Below are 23,330 nucleotides of genomic sequence, written 5' to 3' on the forward strand. Positions count from 1 at the left end.
AAATTCCAGGGGACGTCTTACAGACATTGGCCGTGTGTATGAATACCCATACTTGTGTTCTAAATAGTAGACTGATTGGATTTGCGAAAATATAAAGTTTTATAGTATGTCAAATTTCTAAAATGTCGTGTGCTTCAAATGCTAGGATGTCATACTCATTTTGGCTTTTCATCTAGTAGAATTCGCTGCAGGCTTTTGAGCAAGAGAATCATCTTTTCAGACCCACATGTGTTTTACAACAGCTGATAATCAGATAAGAGGAGGTCTGTATCAACATGAACGAATGGCGGGAAACAACAGAATTGCGCATTTTGAACGCATTCTCCATATGGGTGAGCTTAGTATGTTGATATTTGTTGCTTACTGCATACATTTATACTAAACAGTACATTCTAAATGGTATGTAATATAATTAGTACACAGTATGTAGTTTTAGTAAATAGTTATGGGGGCAGCAGGTAGCCTAGTGGTTAGAGTGATCGGCCAGTAACCAAAAGATTGCTGAATCGAGTCCCTGAGCTGACAAGGTAAAAATCTGTCATTCTGCCCCTGAACAAGGCAGTTAACCTTAACTCACTGTTACCCGCTAGGCCGTCATTGTAAATAAGAATTTTTTCTTAACTTACTTGTCTAGTTAATTAAAGGTTAATAATAAAGTAGGCAAGACAGATTTTCAACACAGCCTGAGGAGCTATGGTGTGTACCGGCTTTAGTTCCAGCCTAGTACTAACACACCTGTTTCACATAAGCCTGTGTCTCAATGGGATTTTCCTGGTTAAATTAAAAATGTAAAATGATTAGCTGTATCAGGTGTGTTATTGCCAGGGTGGAGCAAAAGCATGCACAAAAAGTAGCTATCTGGGACCAGAGTTGGAAAAGCATTAGATTAAGGATCTGCATCTATAGAGTGTCCATGGACAAGAGTTACACGTCCATGGAATTTGTGTCAAACTCACTTGGAGATTTGAGTTGGTGTTGTCGTTTTGACACCAACTTCAAACTCTGACACAACTTCCTGTGTCCTAATACGGACACCTTATCTATTGGTCTTATAGGGTGTCCATGAGGACAGTGCAATACTATAGCAGACCTCTAGCGATGGCTTCCTTAAAGGAAAGGTCTGCATTATACCTTTTGCAGAGTGATGAGGCCTTCCTGTGTGTCTCGGTCGGGGGTGATTCGGAACAACCCGAGGCCGTCCCCATCCACAATCCTGTACTCCATCTCAGCATTGGGCCCCACATCCGAGTCTAGCGTCTTTATCTTGGCTACCACTGAGGCCACTGGCAGGGACTCATACATGCTGAATTGATAACTTTCTACAGGCGAGAGAGAGAGAGACAGAGAGAGACAGAGAGAAGAGGAAAATTATAAAAACAGCCCACACATACAAGTTATAGATTCCCACCACCACTTCCTTCTCAACCAACAACTTTTGGTTAGTGTCCACCCTGAGATTGGAAGGTTGGGAGCTCCATCCCTGGCTGAGTCATTAAAAAAAAAAATATATATATATATTTAACCTTTATTTAACTGGACAAGTCAGTTAAGAACAAATTCTATTTACAATGACGGCCTACCCCAGCCAAACCCAGATGACGCTGTGCCAATTGGGCGCAGCCCTATGGGACTCCCAATCAAGACCTGTAGATACAGCCTAGAATCAAACCAGGGTCTGTAGTGACGCCTCTAGCACTGAGATGCAGTGCCTTAGACCGCTGCACCACGCAGCCCAACACTGTTATACACACCTCAAGGAACCATGGAACCTTCAGGGTTGCAACTTCACTTTATTAAGTTTATTTGAAAGCGACAAAGCATATTAATCAACATTTCTGTGAACGTGCCAGATTTAGCCAGCATGCTAATTTCACTTGAAGTACATGGGCAGGTAGACAAAAGCATCCTCATTCTCCACAAGTCTCTGGGATGGAGCTTTTTGATCTGAAAATGCAGATCTTTAGATGGGTCAACCCCTTCTCTATCACTCAATAATGCTGTTATAGCATTGTCTCAATACCGTCTTCTTAACAATGGCACCACCTTTCATTAGGTAGCGATAAAAAAACTGTTGTTGTAAAAATCCAGTAAAAAATTGCCTTTTCTAGTTGAGTAATGGTGTTCTGCGGTTGATTATGGTCCTGTAGATAGATTCTGGCCCGCAAAATACTGTATACAGTTTTATCAAAACAATGTTATTTTTGCCCTTAAATATAAAACTTTAGACCCAGCCTGAGAAGGACGTAAGTAAGTAAGTAGCCTTGCACGAGTGAGCCGGAACGTCTCATATGAGCAGGAGCCTATCTCCTGTTTATCTCTTGAGGCAGCTTGATGTACAAGTACACCCACTGGACATAACTCTAGTCTATCGCAGAGCCTCACCCTCAGTCTATCTCCTTAATGCAGAGATGCATCCGTTCCCATTTTTACAGTCTTTGGACTCCAGAGTGGCGCAGCGGTCTAAGGCACTGCGTCTCAGTGCTTGAGGCATCACTACAGACACCCTGGTTTGAATCCACAACCGGCCATGATTGGGAGTCCCATAGGGCGGTGCACAATTGGCGCAGCATCGTCCGGGATTGGCTGGTGTAGGTTGTCATTGTAAATAAGAACTTGTTCTTAACTGACTTGCCTGGTTAAATAAAAAAAATAGTGCAAACTGACTGAAAAGAAGGGCTTACTGCGAGAAAAGTGTGGTGGGTTGTCGTTGACGTCAGTGAGAGTCACCACGACGGAGGTGGTCCCAGAGAGTCCTCCCATCTGGCCGACCATGTCCTTGGCCTGGATGACCAACAGATACTGGTCCCGTGCCTCACGGTCCATATTGGGCAGAGCTGTCTTGACCACGCCTGCAAAAAAAGATTCAGTAACACTTTACTTAGGGCCTTCAGTTATAATATAACGTGGTACATCTTGGTATGTTTTATGAATCAACTTATGTTATGTCTTCTACGTGGCAATTTTTCAACCATCTTGAAATGACTGATTAATTTTTTACTCAGATTCATTATAATATTATAGTAACTCAGAAAAAAGAATAGACAAATCCCACTACGACTTGCCCAGCGTGCAAAATTTGTTACATGATGTAATAATTTAGTTTTTTTCTGGTTGTAAACTGGTTTTCTGGTAGAGAAGACAACCAACTGGTCTTTGTTACACTCCGGAAAATAGAAAAAAAAGATGGCGAGATCAAGGCATCATGGGAAATAAGTCGTATTTTGGTTCTTATGATCTCGTCAGATCATTAGGTTACAACCAGATGAAGATATATTTTTATGGTTGATTAAATGACATTAACAAAACCTCCTTAAACAACCAGTACACAACCTGACCACAACATAAAATACGTCATAACGATGTCATTGCAACCTCTTTTGCTCGCTGGGAAGAGTTTCTCCCTGGTATGACAATGACATTATGGCTGTATTCTAGAATAATCCTTGGCGAATGCGCCATCACCGCTCTGAGCCTTAAACTCATAACTCAGGAACGTTATTACAGTTTGTCCCCGTCGCCCACGGTCAGCACACAGAATGATGAAATAAGAGGCAGCGTGTTAGGTTGTAAATGCTGTCCTTGATGGCAGAGGAGAGGCTTTTAATCTGGGAACAGACTACTGTACGTGTGCACCCCCCTTACACTCAGAAACATCAGGAGAACCATCATAAACACAGTTTGAGTTGTATAGAGTGATAACTAGATAATAATTTCCACCTTTGATAAAGTACCAGTCAAAAGTTTGGACACACCTACTCATTCCAAGGTTTTTCTTTATTTTTACTATTTTCTACATTGTAGAATAATAGTGAAGACATCAACACTATGAAATAACTCATTTGGAATCATGTAGTATCCAAACAAGTGTTAAACAAATCAAAATACATTTTATATTTGAGATTCTTCAAAGTAGCCACCCATTGCCTTGATGACAGCTTTGCACATTCTTGGCATTCTCTCAACCATACCATAGTTGTTTAGTAAACTGTTTAATGAACTGACACATTAAATTGCTTGACCATGCTGTAGGTCATGTAACTTTTTGTTACATGCATTATTTACTTTAACTCATGTGTAGTTGAATTTATTCCACCACAGTGTGACTGTTGACGGAATTTTGGACATGCTTTACTCATCTCATATGTATATACTGTTTTCTATTTCACTGTATTTTAGTCAATGCCACTCTGACATTTCTCAATCATATTTATATATTTCTTAATTCCATTCTTTTTCTTTTAGATTTGTGTGTATTGTTAGATACTACTGCACTGTTGGAGCTAGGAACACAAGCATTTCGCTACACCCGCAATAACATCTGCTAAATATGTGTATGTGACCAATAACATTTGATTTGATTTGTTGTAATTTTGTTGTCTCAGCTTTATCGTGTTTTACGGTGGCATATGAACTCATGGGTTATAGAGCAAACATTGCAATTATCACAACATAAGTTGTAACATGGCTTTTATCCTGGCTTGGCTTCCTCAGTGATTTTACCCACGTACCGCTACTGGGCAATTTGAAGAAATATTCAGTAAAGTATTTATCTACAAACTTAAAATGTACAAAACATAAAACACTCTCAAATAAGCTTTCAATCTAATTGCCCTTTGTAAGTTTGAGGAAACTTGACTTTGCTGTGTAACATAATGTCAGAATTCTCCAATATATCTCATATTTTAATTTTGGAATCTAACAAACTATCCCTGCAGAGGTTTAATAATTTGTATGTAATTTGTATGTAAGCACAGAATCTGATGGGATGCTAGGTATCCCTATTTTGCTCCTAACCCCTAAAACTGCTCCAGGGGTGCTTCACTGTGGCTGACCCTGGCTTCCAACACCTTGGGGTGTTCGTTGATCCAGCTTTTAGACAGTATACACCTCTGTGTGATTTGGTTTAATCCTCACCTGTCTTTGGTTCCACAGAGAAGTAGGGCTGGCCCTCGAGGATACTGTAGATCACCCTGGCACTGTTTCCATATGTGGGGTCATCCGCATCTGTTGCCACCACCGTCACCACAGATGTGCCTGTAATGACAAATCATTTGGTCATAAAAACAACTGAAAAGCCTGTTCGCAATTTGATTTTTCTTCAAGTGTCGTAGTTGAACAGACAGGATAATGTAGGTAGACAGAGAAATGCTGATAATTTTTTTTTGTCGAAGTAGCTGTGGAACCAGGATTTGATCCCATGAGGACTCGGTTGGATAGTGAACGTGGTGGTGGTGTTATCCACTAGACGAAAGGCCTAAAGTAGGGTTGTAGTGATAATGTATTGCATGGTGTAGGCTAGAGTTGGTCTTGCGTTTCAATTCAATGTGTTACATTTTTTTAATTTTACTAGGCAAGTCAGTTAAGAACAAATTCTTATTTTCAATGATGGCCTAGGAACAGTGGGTTAACTGCCTTGTTCAGGGGCAGGACGACAGATTTTTACCTTGCCAGCTTTGGGATTCAATCTTGTGACCTTTCAGTTACTAGTCCAATGCTCTAACCACTAGGCTACCTGCCGCCTCATTCTCATGAGCCTGGTTGTGAGGTGTGCTTTGAAAATCAGCCAAAACTTTATTTCAAACTGCTCCAAAACATACCTTCGCTAATATGAAACTTGTGATAAAGCCTGCTTATGTTTAATAAACATTTTGAACATGATCCTAATTAAAACACATGGACGCTAATAATAGTTGTTTTGTGAATTTATCATTTCCGCCATGCCCTGAATCGGGAAGAACAACACGTTTCAAGACAGCCCACACGGAAGCTACCACAGACATACATTTGCGAGTTTTGATTGCATGCATGTGTTTTTTGCCATTTGCATTGGTATACACATACTCACACAGTTCCAAGAAATTATACATTCCCCAACATACAATATCTGCATATAAAATGTCACCCAATCACTACCTTGGTGGTTCAACTGGCCTTCAGTAATTAAACTGCAATTCTTCAGCACAATCGATTCAGTCACAAGGGGACCATTTCAGCCAGCTATGGTGGCTACTCAAATGTATTGGTAGAATCTTGAATCTTGGATTCAGTTAAATAAGATCCCCCTCTGGTCCCTTTCTCCTCATGATTGAAAAGGCCGCCTCCTTTCCCGGTTGTTTAATGGCTTCACAGCCGGCTTCTCTTTCACTATATCTTGGTCAAGGTACAATTCAATGGCTCTCTATGAAGACAAAAAAGTCTACTTTTCGACGTTTCTTGTATTTTTTCTTTTTTATGTGTTTGCCCTTTGCCTGCCAATTGTGGCTTCGGACATATTCCTTTCATAAGGGATACAGAGACGTCACCACTGTGTTACTTTGGTGGCACTTAAAGGGAAAATTGGGGGAACATATTTGACCTTTACGGTCAAATGTAAAAAAACTGACCAAAGTTACCGGAATCTTCAGGAATTTTGGTAATTAACAGAAAATCTCTGACAATCTATCGTAACTTTGGTAATTTAGACTTGAATGTTTAAAAGAGAATGTTGTAAAAGAGAATGTGTTTTCAGTCAATTTCCCGGGTAAAATAAGGATTAAATAAAAATTCTAATACTATAGCTGGCATATTACAGTTTTCTTTCTACGTGCCATCTCATTTGTCACAGCAAATTGTCTTGAGAGGCATTACTGCAAACAAGCTCTTAATTACCAAATTAAACAAATAGTTTTCTCTTAATCAGATCCATTCACACTACATGACCAAAAGTATGTGGACAGCCTCCAATCTACTGGGAAGGCTTTACACTAGATGTTGGAACATTGCTGCATGGACTTGCTTCCATTGAGCCACAAGAGCATGAGCGAGGTCGGACACTGATGTTGAGCGATTAGGCCTGGCTTGCAGTCAGCATTCCAATTCATCCCAAAGCTGTTCGATGGGGTTGACGTCAGGGTTCTGTGCAGGCTAGTCAAGTTCTTCAACACCGATCTCGACAAACCATTTCATTTTTGCTCGGACCTCGCTTTGTGCACGCGGCATTGTCATGCTGAAACAGGAAAGGACCTTTCCCAATTTGTTTCCACAATGTTGGAGGCACTGAATTGTCTAGAATGTCATTGTATGTTGTACGGTTAAGATTTCTCATCACTGGAAATAAGGGGCCCAGCCCGAACCATGAAAAACAGTCCCAGACATTATTACTCCTCCATCAAACGGTACAGTTGCCACTACAGGTAGCGTTCTCCTGGCTTCCGCCAAACCCAGATTATTCCGATGGACTACCAGATGGTGAAGAGTGATGCATCACTCAGAAAAAGTGTTTCCACTGCTCCAAAGTCCAATGGCGGCAAGCTTTACAATGGCGGTGACTCCAGCCAATGCTTGGCATTGTGCATGGTGATCTTAGGCTTGTGTGCAGCTGATCGGCCATGGAAATTCATTTCCTGACTCTCCCGACGAACAGATATTGTGCTGACGTTGCTTCCCGTTCGGTTGCTACAAACAATTTTGTGAGAAGACCAATTTTCGGGATGTCTCATGGTCTGACAAATACCGCTCTAGCTCTGTCACCTTTCACCGTAGATGCGGAAGTGTAACATTGGTGGATGCGGTGGATTCATAAGCATCCAAGATATCTCTATCTTAAACGGACAGATTTGCATGGTTATTTTTTTTAATGCTAATTAGATTTCCGCAGGTGCGTGGACATCAACTCTACGGGGTAAAAAAAATGTAAGGGCATTGATCAGAAAACCAGTCAGTATCTGGCATAACTACCATTTGCCTCATGCAGTGTGACACATCTCCTTTGCATAGAGTTGATCAGGCTGTTGATTGTGGCCTGTGGAATGTTGTACCACTCCTTTTCAATGGCTTCGAAGTTGCTGGATATTGGCGGGAACTGAAACAAGCTGTTGACACGTCGATCCAGAGCATCCCAAACTTGCTCATTGGTGACATGTCTGGTAAGTATGCAGGCCATGGAAGAATTGGGACATTTTCAGCTTCCAGGAATTGTGTACAGATCCTTGCGAAATGGGGCCATGCATTATCATCCTGAACTATGAGGTGTTGGCGGCGGATAAATTGCACGATAATGGACCTCAGGATCTTGTCACGGTGTCCCTGTGCATTGAAATTGCCATCGATAAAACGCAACTGTCTTCGTTGTCCGTAGCTTATGCCTGCCCATACCATAACCCCACCGCCACCATGGGGGCACTCTATTCAGTTCTACAAACCCACAGTTTCATCAGCTGTCCGGGTGGCTGGTCTCAGATGAACTCGCAGGTGAAGAAGCTGGATGTATAGGTCCTGGGCTGGCGTGGTTACACATGGTCAGCAGTTGTAAGGCCATTACCAAATTCTCTAAAACAACATTGGAGGTGTCTTATGGTAGAGAAATTAACATTCAGTTCTCTGGTAACAGCTCTGGTGGACATTACTGCAGTCAAAATGCCAATTGCACGCTCCCTCAAAACTTGAGATATCTGTGGAATTGTGCTGTGTGACAAAACTGCACATTTTAGAGTGCCGTTTTATTGTCCCCGGCACAAGGTGCAGCTGTGTAAGGATCAGGCTGTTTAATCAGCTTCTTGATATGCCACACCTGTCAGGTGGATCGATTATCTTGGCAAAGGAGAAATGCTCACTAACAGGGATGTAAATACATTTGTGCAAAGAATTTGAGAGAAATAAGCTTTTTATGCGTATTGAACATTTCTGGGATCTTGTTACGCCCTGACCATAGAGAGATTTTATTCTCTATGTTGGTTAGGTCGAGGTGTGACTAGGGTGGATGATCTAGGTGATTATATTTCTATGTTGGCCTGGTATGGTTCCCAATCAGAGGCAGCTGTTTATCGTTGTCTCTGATTGGGGATCATATTTAGGCAGCCTTTTCCCCTTTGTGGGATCTTGTTTTTGTGTAGTGCCTGTGAGTACTCCATTTTTCTTCACGTTTAGTTTGTTTCTTTATTGTTTTCTGGGAGTTTCATTTAAATAAACATGTGGCACTCTATGCACGCTGCGCCTTGGTCCAATCATTATAACGAACGTGACAGATCTTTTACTTCAGCTCATGAAACATGGGACCAACACTTTACATGTTGCGTTCATATTTTTGTCCAGTGTAGTAAGAAAGTTAAACAAAACGTCCTCCATGCTACACAGTGTATGCCTATTGCTTGTCACCCACTATGCATTTTTTGCACCATTCCATAGGACTTCCCAGCAGGAAAAACTGGTTGTAATTAGATGGTTGAAATTAGATAATTCCAACCAAAAACAGTTTTTGCTCGGTTTTGCCCACTGGGTTGATGTCACTTAATGTTACTCACCCACTGGGGACATCTCGGGGACCCTGGCTGAGTAGGGCCCATCTAGGAACTTGGGCTCATTGTCATTAATATCCTGGACCTTGATGACAAACTCAGACTCGGGCTCCATGGGCAGGTTGTTTTTGCGATTCCTGGCCTGAGCCCGGAGTGTGTAGTAAGCCTGCTCCTCGCGATCCAGACGCTTGGTGGCATGGATATCACCAGTGTTTTCATCAATGGTGAAGATGGAGGTAGCTCCCTGGCCATTGAGCACGTACTTCACCTGCCCTTCACCCTTGTCCACGTCCGAGTGCAGCTACAGGGGTAGAGAGGAGGTTATATTACAAAATAAAACAGCTTTATTTTCCATTTGTCACAATGGAAAGTGGTCCTCTGCTCTGCTCTCAAACCCCCCCCCAGACAACTAAACAAACACATTTTGAGGTTGTGGGAGTCAGATAGTTATTGAGACAATATAAAAGATGACACTTTACATGTCTTTGTGTTAATAGCACCTCAAAATCGAACCAGTGACAATATTGATTTACTCATATATCAAATGATGAATTCCTGTTTTCCAGTGTCTGTTGGAAAGCAGACTGAACCGGGTTTTCCTCTAGGCTTTTGCCTGTGCTTAGCGCTATATCATTTATTTATTAGTGTTTTGTTAGTGTTTGCCGATGACAAGCATACCAATAACATTACGCAGCCACCACCATCAACAAATTTCAGCTATAATTTTTTATGAATTAGTAAAAAATACTAAAACATAATTTCACTTTGACATCATGGGGTATTGTGTGTAGGCCAGTGACACAATATCTCAATTTAACCAATCTGAAATTTAGGCGGTAACACAACAAAATATGGAAAAAGTCAAGGGGTGTGTACTTTCTGAAGGCACTGTATATCATTGAACTAATATAGAATAATCCTTAGATACTGTTGAAATGATTTGATCTGGTTTAGAATTTGTTTAAAAGACAGCTGGGAATTGCGTGTTAAGATTAAGTCAAGTTGTTCTGTTCTTCACACACCTCAGTCTTTGCAGAATCAGCACATTTCTGGAACACATGAATACCAACTGCCGTCCTTGGTCAAGGATATCTTGTTAAACATAATACATCAGTGTACAACACGCTTTAAATTTCTCAGGTACCCCTCCAGGTGCCCTAGGTTTCGGGGATCTGTTTTCAAGAAAATGTGTTTTTCTGTCATTTCTTACTTGAGGTGGTGTACCAACATGGATTTACGTAGTTTAATAATTTTGCCCCAGTGTACAAACTTCGCTCATTATTACCATGGATTTCATTCAAATACAGACACTGAATCTCAAGTTAAAATGCAAATATTGGCCAACAAGTTATTTCACATCTGCCTCCATATGTGAAGAAACACAACGCGCCAGTGTTTTTCGTATCACATTCTGAATTAAGGAGATTTATATTCAATGCTATTAATATAATTGCTCTATGTAAAAACAAAGACATAGGCCATCTTTGGGCTTGTTTTCATTTCTCAATGGAAAATAATTCTAATACAATCCATTCATGACTGTAATATGTGTCTGGCAGTGGAGGCTACTGAGGGGAGGACAGTTCATAATACTGCCAGAATGGAGTAAATGGAATGGTATCAAACACATTTTTTTTTCATGTGTTTGATATAATTCACTCCATTCCAGCCATTATTTTAGAGCCGTCCTCCCCTCAGCAGCCATCACTGGTGTCTGGAGATTGAAAAAAAATGCTCTACATCATCTCAAACAGGAAATCTATGTTGCCCTTCTCCCTCTCTACCCATCCACCCCCGCTCTTTCTCTCCCTCTGTTTCAAATAGAGAAACGCTTTATTTAATTTCGGTCTCTAGAGGCACCTGGGTCACAAGCCAGGCCCTTAGCTTTTTCTCCTCTAATATTGAAACCATCATACTTTTCAGGTCAATCTAACCTTCTCCAGACTCAGGAGTATGAAAAGAGAGTTTGTGTGTATGTGTGTGTGTGTTTGGTTTTACTATCCTTGTGGGGAACAGAAGTACTTACAAGGATAGTAAAACAAGGAACATCCAGACAAATGGGTACATTTCGCAGTTCCCCTCAAAGAAAAAGGCTATTATTGGCATAGGGGTTAGGGTTACAATGAAGGTTAGGAGTTAGAGTTAGGGGTTAAGGTTAGGGAAAATAAGATTTTGATAGTTAAACAAATGTGTGTGTGTGTTTGTGGGGCATGGTTGGGTTTTGTTCTGTGTTCTGCTCAGTCATCTGTGTATTTACAGTAATGAACCAAGGAGAACAACACAGAAGTCTATTCCATATCCACCCTCCTCTCTATGGGCAAAGGCAGATAACAAGATGGTCTCCATGGCACAGCTCAATGCTCTTTTCTAAGTGATTGCCCGCAGCTGCTTACAGAACCTTTTTTAGAACCTTTTGCTGCTTTAGTATCCAGCCATTGTGTTATTTGTTCAAAGTTGCTCAAGGGATGTTAGTTGGAATAGGTGAGGACATCAGTTCCGTCAAGGCCAAAATAGCTACTAGCCATTGAGATATGACCGCAAATATGACATGTTTGCAAGAGTTATAGTCGTGTAAACAAAAACAGGGGATATACATGTGAAATGACTTAACGTGTTTTCAGTACATTTAGAATACAAAATAATGTATTCGGGCACTAAAAATGCTCTCCAGACAAGCTTTTTCAGATGTTTGTGAAAGCAAAGACAGGGTAGAATGCATTTTTAACATGTTACAATTCAATTTGTCTTACAATCAAATGTGTAATTGTGCAATTATTGTATTTCCAACACGTTTTTAAACATATACATTTCGGGTAGGGAACTTGGCTGTGTGTTGATGTTGTTGAGAACTTTCTTTTTTTCTCCCCCTCAAGACTTGGTCGAGTACAGGTGCACAACTTAGCTTCCCTGTACATTTTCCAATATAAAATATGAATATCACCTGTATTGGCGTAGCAATTAGTCTATAACGTTGCTTGATCGATGGTTAGGCGATTAGCTGGTCAAAATGAGGCTTCATGAAAAGTAGAAAGTTGCCAAATGGCCAAAACAATAGTGAAAACATGTTTTATTATAAAATGTAAGAAAAAAAAACATCTAATTGGAAAAAACAACTGTCTAAACAATTCCAAATGTTATTTATGTGGCCAGCTTTTTGGGGGGTGTTTAATGATTCCCAAATACTTCTGTTTTAAAATCAGTAATCATATTCTGTCAATTCAATTGAAAAACACAACATTTTCTTGTATAATGACGATAACCAAGTGTCTCCCCAATACATTTTTAGTAAGATTTAGTCATTTGACAAAAACCTACAGTACAAAAAAAGCAATTAGTTTACTTGTGTATTATGATAATGTTACCTGCCTCATGTTAAAAAAATATTTGTAACATTTTGTTCAAGACAACCCCTTTTTTTTCTTTTCATTTATTGGCGCCAACCCATAGGACATTATGTCACACCGATGGAAAATACACAACAGGCAGTTAAATGTTATGGTTAAAACATAAATAATGACACTTTCAGAAGTTTCTGACTGCTCTAAAATGCAACTTCTAAACATCAGTCATGGATCCTCATTAATTAAAAGATTTCAAATGTAGTCATTCCAATTACATTGCCTCGAAAGAGTCCTGTATTGGTCACTAACTCCCCGAGTCGGGAGTGGGTAATTTGCACGCCTGCTGCCTTCCTTGGATGTGGTAGCCGTTTCTCAGGCTCCCTCTCCGGAATCTAACCATGATTCCCCTTTGGTCACTATGGAATGAACAGAAAGTACCATTGAAAGTGTATAGGGCAGACTGCCACGAATGGCATGCCAACTGTCGAAGTTATAGGGTCACCAAAAGCATCTGAGAGTAGGCCTACCTCGCATGGGTTTTGGGTCTGAATAAATGCATGCATCCCTGAGGGTCAACACTTGTTGGCATGTATTAGCTCTATCATTGCTGCAGTCATCCAATCCAAGTGACGTTGGAGCAATCAAAGGAACCATAACTAATTTAATGAGGCATTTGCAGTTTCACTGTACCGGCCCTTTGTACTAAGACTTGCATGGCAAGTCTTTGAGACAGGAATATGCTACTGGCAGGATCACTCCGATAGCCCCCAGAACATTGATGTGTACTTGGCAGTGCAGAAAGGCGCAGGGGAAGAGTTCTCCAGTGATGGAGGAGACCTAAGCCTACCCAGTGTAAGGTCCCAACCTACCAACAGTCGAAGCCGTGGGAGCTGAGGCACCACTCGAGACGTGTTCTTTTGGAGGGTTTTTGGAGTAAACCGCAAAATGGAGCTAATGACAGGGTTTGAGAAACACAACGTGTCCCTCCCAGGGATGGATTACGTATACCAATTGGCCAGGAGGTGTGATACTGGTGGGACAGAGACAGAGGGATCGAGGGGATGTTTGGTCTAATGCAGAGAGTGAGAACCAGGAGTGGGAGCACCACATTCAGTCGCCAATATCTACCTGCACCAGCACTAGGGCCAGGTAAAAGAACCAGAGGGCAGAGACCGACCCAGAGGTCGCCGGAGCAATGGTCACCTGCAGGATGTGAGAAACCAGGCGTGGGAGAATGAATATGTAAATACTGCACTCAGAACCACTTAAAAAGAGCAAAATTGCAACAGGACACATATGTATAATACAAATAAGTGTTATTAGATAGAAAATAAGTCTAAAATTGTCATTATTTCCTCTGATGTGATACCCTCTTCATGTCACACCAAGGGAAAAAAGCTGTCCCACCAGTGAATCTATCAGGCTATATGGTACATTTTTGGCCTTATTGTTAACATTAAGCCTACCATTCGATTTGTACTGTAATATTCTTATTTCTATTATACATTCAAAAGGCGTCACACCAAAGGACTAAGAAATGGACCCCTTTTATGTCAATGGAAGAAATATTTCTAAAAAAGCTTACAATCTGTTCAGACCATGTGCTCCAGCAATGTCTTATGTACTTCCTCATTGTAAGAGAACCCTCCCCTGCGCAATTTATCACAAAATTGTGTCACACCATGTGGACATTTTGGGGACAAAATTGAATCAATCAGAACTATTTAGAAATATCATGAATTGACTTGAGGACTACTGTTTCTTAAAATAAACTTCAGTTTCATAAGTACAAGAGTAGGTGAACAAAATTTGATTCATGTTTTCATTACATTAGTTATCTTTTTTTATTTGTTTTTAGTCCCACCCTTCAGCTACCCTCAAACCCTCCCATTTATCTCTGAAAACCATCCAGTTTTGATTTCTAATTGCCATATATTTTTAAACTGTGCTGAAATGTTTTCGTAAAACTTCTGAATCTTTCTATTCTCATAGTTTCTACAGATTGTAAATTAAAGATTAACAAGAGTATTACTAAGAGTATTATTGTCACGTTCCTGACCTATTTCTGTTAGTTTGTTGTATGTGTTAGTTGGTCAGGACGTGAGTTTGGGTGGGCATTCTATGTTGTCTGTTTCTATGTTGGTTTAAGGGTTGCCTGGTATGGCTCTCAATTAGAGGCAGGTGTTTGGCGTTCCTCTAATTGAGAGTCATATTTAGGTAGGTTGTTTCACAGTGTTCGTTGTGGGTGGTTGTCTCCTGTGTCTGTGTATATGTTTGCACCATACGGGACTGTTTGCGGTTTGTTCATTTTATGTAGTCTGTTCCTGTTCGTTTCGTTCTTCACGTTATATGTAAGTTCGTCGTTCAGGTCTGTCTGCATCGTTTATTTGTTTTGTTAGTTTATTCAAGTTTAGTTTGTTTTTTCGTCGTGTTCAATAAATTCATCATGTCATTTCACTACGCTGCGCCTTGGTTCAATCACTACTCCTCCTCTTCGGATGAAGAGGAGGAGGAAAACCGTTACAGAACCACCCACCAATCCAGAACCAAGCAGCGTAATTTCGAGCAACGGGAAAGTATACAGGACTTGTGGAGTTGGGAGCAAATATTTAACGGAGAAGGACCATGGGCTAAAGTGAATCACCGTCCATGGGAACAGCTGGAGGTAGTTCGGAGAGCGGAGGAAAAGAGAGAGAGGAACCGGCGTTATGAGGGGACGCGTCTTGCACGGAAGCCCGAAAAGCCCGTGAGTAACACCCAAAAATGTCTTGGGGGGAGGCTAAGAGGTGGTGGGCCAAGGGCAGGTAGGAGACCTGCGCCCACTTCCCAGGCTAACCGTGGAGAGCGGGAGTACGGGAGTACGGGCAGACACCGTGTTACGCAGTAGAGCGCACGGTGTCTCCTGTACGTGTGCATAGCCCGGTGCGGGTTATTCCACCTCCCCGCACTGGTAGGGCTAGATTGGGCATTGAGCCAGGTGTCATGAGGCCGGCTCAACGCGTCTGGTCTCCAGTGCGTCTCCTCGGGCCGGCATACATGGCACCTGCCTTACGCATGGTTTCCCCGGTTCGCCTACATAGCCCGGTGCGGGTTATTCCACCTCCCCGCACTGGTCGGGCGACCGGGAGCATTCAACCAGGTAAGGTTGGGCAGGCTCAATGCTCAAGAGAGCCAGTACGCTTGCACGGTCCGGTATTTCCGGCGCTACCGCCCCAGCCCAGTACCACCAGTGCCTACACTACGCACCAGGTTTCCAGTGCGTCTCCAGAGCCCTGTTCCTCCTCCACGCACTTTTCCTATGGTGCGTGTATCCAGTTCGGTGCCTCCAGTTCCGACAACACGCACTAAGCCTCCTGTGCGTCTCCAGAGCCCTGTACGCACTGTTCCTTCTCCCCGTACTCGTCCTGAGGTGCGTGCACTCAGCCCGGTGCCACCAGTGCCGGTACCACGCACCAGGCCTATAGTGCGCTTTGAGAGGTCAGTGTGTCCTGTCCCTGCTCCCCGCACTAGGCTTGAAGTGCGTGTCTCCAGTCCGGTGCCTCCAGTTCCGGCACCACGTACCAGGCCTACAGTGCGTCTCAGCCGGCCAGAGTCTGCCGTCTGCCCAACGGCGCCTGAACTGTCCGTCTGCCAAGCGCCGCATGAACTGCCCGTCTGTATTGAGCCTGCAAAGCCGCCCGTCTGCCATGAGCCTGCAAAGCCGCCCGTCTGCCATGAGCCTACAGAGCCTTCCGCCAGACTGGAGCCGCTAGAGCCTTCCGCCAGACAGGAGCCGCTAGAGCCTTCCGCCAGACAGGAGCAGCCAAAGCCTTCCGCTAGACAGGATCAGTCTGAGCCATCCGTCTCCGCAGCGCCATCTGAGCCATCCGTCTCCCCAGCGCCGTCTGAGCCATCCGTCTGTCCCGAGCCATTAGAGCCGCCCGTCTGTCCCGAGCCGTCAGAGCCGTTAGTCAGTCAGGAGCCGCTAGAGCCATTCGTCAGTCAGGATCTGCCAGAGCCGCCAACCAGACAGGATCTGCCAGAGCCGTCCAGCCAGGACCAGCCAGAGCCGTCCAGCCATGACCGTCCAGAGCCGTCAGCGAGCCATGACCGTCCAGAGCCGTCAGCGAGCCATGACCGTCCAGAGCCGTCAGCGAGCCATGACCGTCCAGAGCCGTCAGCGAGCCATGACCGTCCAGAGCCGTCAGCGAGCCATGACCGTCCAGAGCCGTCAGCGAGCCATGACCGTCCAGAGCCGTCAGCGAGCCATGACCGTCCAGAGCCGTCAGCGAGCCATGACCGTCCAGAGCCGTCAGCGAGCCATGACCGTCCAGAGCCGTCAGCCAGCCATGACCGTCCAGAGCCGTCAGCCAGCCATGACCGTCCAGAGCCGTCAGCCAGCCAAGAGCGTCCAGAGCCAGCCAGCCAGGATCCGCCAGTCATTCTGGTGTTGCCCCTCATTCTGGTGTTGCCCCTCATTCTGGTGTTGCCCCTCATTCCGGTGTTGCCCCTCATTCCGGTGCTGCTCCTTATCCTGATGATGCCCCTTAATTTAGGTGGGGTTATTTGGAGGGTGGGCATTGTGAGGGGGATAAAGAAGCGGGGATTGATTATGGTGGGGTGGGGACCTCGCCCTCAGCCTGAGCCACCACCGTGGTCAGATGCCCACCCAGACCCTCCCCTAAACTTTGTGCTGGTGCGCCCGGAGTTCTCACCTTAGGGGGGGGGTTATGTCACGTTCCTGACCTATTTCTGTTAGTTTGTTGTATGTGTTAGTTGGTCAGGACGTGAGTTTGGGTGGGCATTCTATGTTGTCTGTTTCTATGTTGGTTTAAGGGTTGCCTGGTATGGCTCTCAATTAGAGGCAGGTGTTTGGCGTTCCTCTAATTGAGAGTCATATTTAGGTAGGTTGTTTCACAGTGTTCGTTGTGGGTGGTTGTCTCCTGTGTCTGTGTATATGTTTGCACCATACGGGACTGTTTGCGGTTTGTTCATTTTATGTAGTCTGTTCCTGTTCGTTTCGTTCTTCACGTTATATGTAAGTTCGTCGTTCAGGTCTGTCTGCATCGTTTATTTGTTTTGTTAGTTTATTCAAGTTTAGTTTGTTTTTTCGTCGTGTTCAATAAATTTATCATGTCATTTCACTACGCTGCGCCTTGGTTCAATCACTACTCCTCCTCTTCGGATGAAGAGGAGGAGGAAAACTGTTACAATTATTATATTATTGATTGACACTACGGCTTTTCAAGTCACAAGAAACAAAAGTTTGTGCTTGCCAATATAGAGAATTAAAAAAGGGCTGTCACATCAACGACCCTAGCTATGTGTTAGTTTGTGTTTTCAGTGAATTTACCTATATCACATAGCTCATCTACATTTCCTGCGGCACAGGACAATTATCTAGCAACAAAAGGGTGATCAAATTAAAATCCTACATCTGTGTGGAGAAGTGGCTGAGATTTCCTAGTTACAAATGTCTCTCAGTCTATCCCTTTTAGGATGGTCAGGTCCTCAGGATGTTGCTTTTAACAATGTCAGAAAAGAGCTGAGCACACAAAGTCCACACAGAGTATGACCCTTGTGGCTCATGGCTGTCATTCCTCCAAGGCTAGTGGGCATCTCTTACCGCTCCACAGGACAGAAAAGTGCTAGATATCACAATGTCACATCTGAGGACAATATCTTTGCTCCCTGCTTAGAAAAAGGCCCACCAGAAATGTATAACAAATGCAAGCTTGAAGTTGCTTCAAGAAAACAGACTAAAGAAACAGCTCAGAGAACAAACTGGGTTAATACTGAATGTAGGCAAAAAGTAGCGTGGGTACAGAAGTTGGTTGATGTCAGACATGCACCTACCTCAATCCTCTCTTGCTGATGACTGGGATTAATGCAGGAGCATATTTCAGGAGCAGGACAAAACACACTCTTTTTGACTGATGATTGATATAAGGTCATATATTTCTTAGTCCAAGTAAAGTGACACAGGATGGTCATAATGCTTCATGACAGTGTCATAAAGTGCATTTTCTACAAGTTATTTAAAATATGATAAAAAATATATATATATATACATGACTGTAAAGAATTCATTACAACAACAAAGGATTTAAGAAACAAACTTTCAAATGAAAGGAAAATTCTTGGCAGGGAAAAATTAATTAGAATAAATATGGGTTTTGAAAATCTTATATCGGTGTCATAGCCATCCATAAATAATGCAATTTAAGTCACAACAGGTGTAAATATATGGGTAATGACAGAGTTAGGACCATATTATGATAGGTTATTTCAGCTGTTAGACACAAACCCGCCACTATGCTAGGAGAAACATCACACCGGACCAAAAAATGGTTGAACCAACTAATGTTTCCACATTATTTCAACAGACTGAATTAACATAATTACTTTTTGACCGAATGGGAAAATTTCAATTTAATTTCCTGAATTGACAGAATGGAAACCTGAATTGACCCCAACCCTGCTGTAAAAACTTAGTGCCCTCAAATGTCTCAAAGATGCCCAACTCTGAATGGTGATTCATCAACTCCTATATATACACATGGCGTATGTACAGACTAGTCATTCAACTGAGACTGCTCTTCTCTGTGTCACGGAGGCGCTCCGCACTGCTAAAGCTAACTCTCTCTCCTCTGCTCTCATCCTTCTAGACCTATCGGCTGCCTTTGATACTGTGAACCATCAGATCCTCCTCTCCACCCTCTCCGAGTTGGGCATCTCCGGCGCGGCCCACGCTTGGATTGCGTCCTACCTGACAGGTCGCTCCTACCAGGTGGCGTGGTGAGAATCTGTCTCCGCACCACGTGCTCTCACCACTGGTGTCCCCCAGGGCTCTGTTCTAGGCCCTCTCCTATTCTCGCTATACACCAAGTCACTTGGCTCTGTCATATCCTCACATGGTCTCTCCTATCATTGCTATGCAGACGACACACAATTAATCTTCTCCTTTCCCCCTTCTGATAACCAGGTGGCGAATCGCATCTCTGCATGTCTGGCAGACATATCAGTGTGGATGACGGATCACCACCTCAAGCTGAACCTCGGCAAGACGGAGCTGCTCTTCCTCCCGGGGAAGGACTGCCCGTTCCATGATCTTGCCATCACGGTTGACAACTCCATTGTGTCCTCCTCCCAGAGCGCTAAGAACCTTGGCGTGATCCTGGACAACACCCTGTCGTTCTCAACCAACATCAAGGCGGTGACCCGTTCCTGTAGGTTCATGCTCTACAACATTCGCAGAGTACGACCCTGCCTCACACAGGAAGCGGCGCAGGTCCTAATCCAGGCACTTGTCATCTCCCGTCTGGATTACTGCAACTCGCTGTTGGCTGGGCTCCCTGCCTGTGCGATTAAACCCCTACAACTCATCCAGAACGCCGCAGCCCGTCTGGTGTTCAACCTTCCCAAGTTCTCTCACGTCACCCCGCTCCTCCGCTCTCTCCACTGGCTTCCAGTTGAAGCTCGCATCCGCTACAAGACCATGGTGCTTGCCTACGGAGCTGTGAGGGGAACGGCACCTCCGTACCTTCAGGCTCTGATCAGGCCCTACACCCAAACAAGGGCACTGCGTTCATCCACCTCTGGCCTGCTCGCCTCCCTACCTCTGAGGAAGTACAGCTCCCGCTCAGCCCAGTCAAAACTGTTCGCTGCTCTGGCACCCCAATGGTGGAACAAACTCCCCCACGACGCCAGGTCAGCGGAATCAATCACCACCTTCCGGAGACACCTGAAACCCCACCTCTTTAAGGAATACCTAGGATAGGATAAAGTAATCCTTCTAACCCCCCCCCCCTTAGAGTTAGATGCACTATTGTAAAGTGGTTGTTCCACTGGACATCATAAGGTGAATGCACCAACTTGTAAGTCGCTCTGGATAAGAGCGTCTGCTAAATGACTTAAATGTAAAATGTAAATGTACAGATAGAGACAGCCAGGCAGAAACAGCCAGCCAGGCTAACAAAGGCTGTGTGTGTGTGTGTATGTGTGTGTGTGTGTGTGTGTGTGTGTGTGTGTGTGTGTGTGTGAACGTGTCTGTCTGTGGGTGTTCATGTGTGTGTGCATCTATCAAACACAATATATTGCAACAGTTATAAAGGGAGACAAATGAACCTAGCTAACACAAGCCTCCTCGTTTGTCCAATGGCACATGGCGAACACCAATTATGCCAGCGAGATTACAAACCCAGCTCGTTTCAGACACGCTAATTTAGTATTCATCTGTTTCACTTCCTGTATCGCAGCTAACCCCACATCTCAACTGGCCCCTCCGTAAATGTCACCCGATGAAGGAATATGGCGTTGTCGTGTATTCTCTCCTGCCAGCACACATCAATTATCAGTCTCTGACTGTTTTCTCCCCTCAACGAACGTGCCCGTTCGCCAGCTCATAAACCATCCTATCAAATAAGCGGCGTCGAAATGCATGTCATATCCTGAGTGATGGGCTTTGGCCCGCCACACTCCAAGACAGTACATGGGATTTAGTTTGGGCAAATTCAATTACAGCGGGTGAGACCGAGAGCTGATGGATGCCGTGCAGATGGCGGCTCTAATTCAATACTTAAGACTCAATCATCCCTCTATATTTAAAGGACGTTGTATGGGAAAATGTGGAAAAATCGATTTCTATGTAATTGCTAAGTATTTACTAAAGTAATATGTAGCAACAATTTTGTAACTGTAGTAATAACAGTGTTACTACACTGGTAAAAGAGCAACTTAATGTAAAGTGTTACACTTATTCTCTCGTGAGAAGTGAAGAATTTACTGTAAACAACAACCTAATGGTAGGGTAAATGTAAGCACGCTAGCTTAGCGAGTATGAAGTTATTTTGAAACTTTGTGTCCCTGGTCAGGCAGACAGGAATACAATACAGATTACCCTGAAAGTAATTAATGTAACAGGTTTTATTAGCAATGATTATGTTATGTGCTTGACTTTGTTGACACACTTATTGTAAGTTGCTCGGGATAAGAGCATCTGCTAAACGACTAATGTGTGTTACGGCACTCGTCGGATAAAGAAGGAGACCAAGGTGCAGCGTGGTAGGCGTTCATGATTTTTCAATAAACTGAACACCGCATCAAAATAACAAAGTAGAAAAAACGAAAGCGCACAGTTCTGTCAGGCAACAAAAACAGCTAAACAGAAAATAACTCCCCACAAAACCCAAACGGAAAATGACAACCTATATATGATAGACAGCTGCCTCTGATTGGGAACCATACTCAGCCAAAAACACAAAGAAATAGAAAACATAGATTTTCCCACCCGAGTCACACCGTGACCTAACCAAACATAGAGAATAAATAAGGATCTCTAAGGTCAGGGCGTGACAATGTGTCAATGTAACCTCATTCCCATCACGGAAACAAAGCCCTGTTCAGAAAGGTAACAGGGGAAGTTCATATTAAATTAAATTTTTGACGAGTCTACTTGACTTACATACAATCTCTCCCTTTATAGGAAATGAATATAGACATGACCAATTGAATAGTCTATCTCCCAAATTAATTTTACAAGAGATCTAACAGAATAACAAAATAGAGCTGTTTGTCAGGGCACTGTTCACTCTTATGCAGGGCAGAACAACAGCTAGACCATTTGCAAAGTTTTGAGATAACTTAGTAATGAGCATTGGAAAGCTGGGAAGCAATTGTTGGATTTTGGTCTATGCATCTGAAAAGGGCTGCTGTGTACCAGTCGGAAGGTTTGCCTTCTTATTGGCAGTATTAGCATACTCTGTCATTCATGAATGATTCTTATGGATATGAGCCTCTTGCTGACTTGGAAGATGAAGACAAGAGGCTTGGTCCAAAAACAGTCCCTTCCCCTCGGAGGCACTTTGTGTAGATCTGAAAGAATTTGATAGGCATAAGCAATATGGTAGTAGCTCCATCTTTCCCTTTAATAGGCTAGGTGGAATTTTCACTGTATTACTTATAGCTATCTAGTTCTTTCAGATGTACGCATGTTCCTTTGAGTTCATGGGTTGTTTTGTATGTACAGTCAATAAAACAATAGAAAATACAAATAAATTCCAATAATAGAGTTGATGTCGAAAGTTTACATACACCTTAGCCAAATTCATTTAAACTCAGTTTTTCACAATTCCTGACATTTAATCCAAGTAACAATTCCCTGTTTTAGGTCAGTTAGGATCACCATTTTATTTTAAGAATGTGAAATGTCAGAATATTAGTAGCGAGAATGATTTATTTCAGCTTTAATTTCTTTCATCACATTCCCAGTGGGTCAGAAGTTTACATACACTCAATTTAGTATTTGGTAGCATTACCTTTACATTGTTTAACTGGGGTCAAACGGTTTGGGTAGCCTCCCACAAGCTTCCCACAAAAGGTTGGGTGAATTTTGGCCCATTCCTCCTGACAGAGCTGGTGTAACTGAGTCAGGTTTGTAGACCTCCTTGCTCGTACATGCTTTTTCAGTTCTGCCCACAAATTTCTACAGGATCATGGTCAGGGCTTTGTGATGGCCACTCCAATACCTTGACTTTGTTGTCCTTAAGTCATTTTGCCACAACTTTGGAATTATACGTGGTCATTGTCCATTTGGAAGACCCATTTGTGACCAAGCTTTAACTTCCTGACTGATGTCTTTGGATGTTGCTTCATTATAGCCACATAATTTCCCACCTCATGATTCCATCTATTTTGTGAAGTGCACCAGTCCATCCTGCAGCAAAGCACCCCCACAACA

At 43.2% G+C, this 23,330-nt stretch overlaps 1 protein-coding gene across 1 annotated transcript in view; it reads right to left on the reverse strand.

Annotated features, from left to right (window-relative positions):
• The window catches only part of LOC139551221 (cadherin-7-like), a 186,675-nt gene that overhangs the window by 108,240 nt on the left and 55,105 nt on the right, over positions 1-23,330 (reverse strand). Inside the window, exons 3-6 of the mRNA XM_071362697.1 lie at positions 9,279-9,573; positions 4,915-5,034; positions 2,682-2,849; positions 1,132-1,319 (exon numbers count right to left, since the gene is read on the reverse strand). Of these exons, the coding sequence (XP_071218798.1) occupies positions 1,132-1,319; positions 2,682-2,849; positions 4,915-5,034; positions 9,279-9,573 (771 nt within the window). The remainder of the gene's footprint in view (positions 1-1,131; positions 1,320-2,681; positions 2,850-4,914; positions 5,035-9,278; positions 9,574-23,330) is intronic.

Source organism: Salvelinus alpinus, chromosome 23 (assembly GCF_045679555.1).
Source record: "Salvelinus alpinus chromosome 23, SLU_Salpinus.1, whole genome shotgun sequence".
NCBI classification, from domain to species: domain Eukaryota; kingdom Metazoa; phylum Chordata; class Actinopteri; order Salmoniformes; family Salmonidae; genus Salvelinus; species Salvelinus alpinus.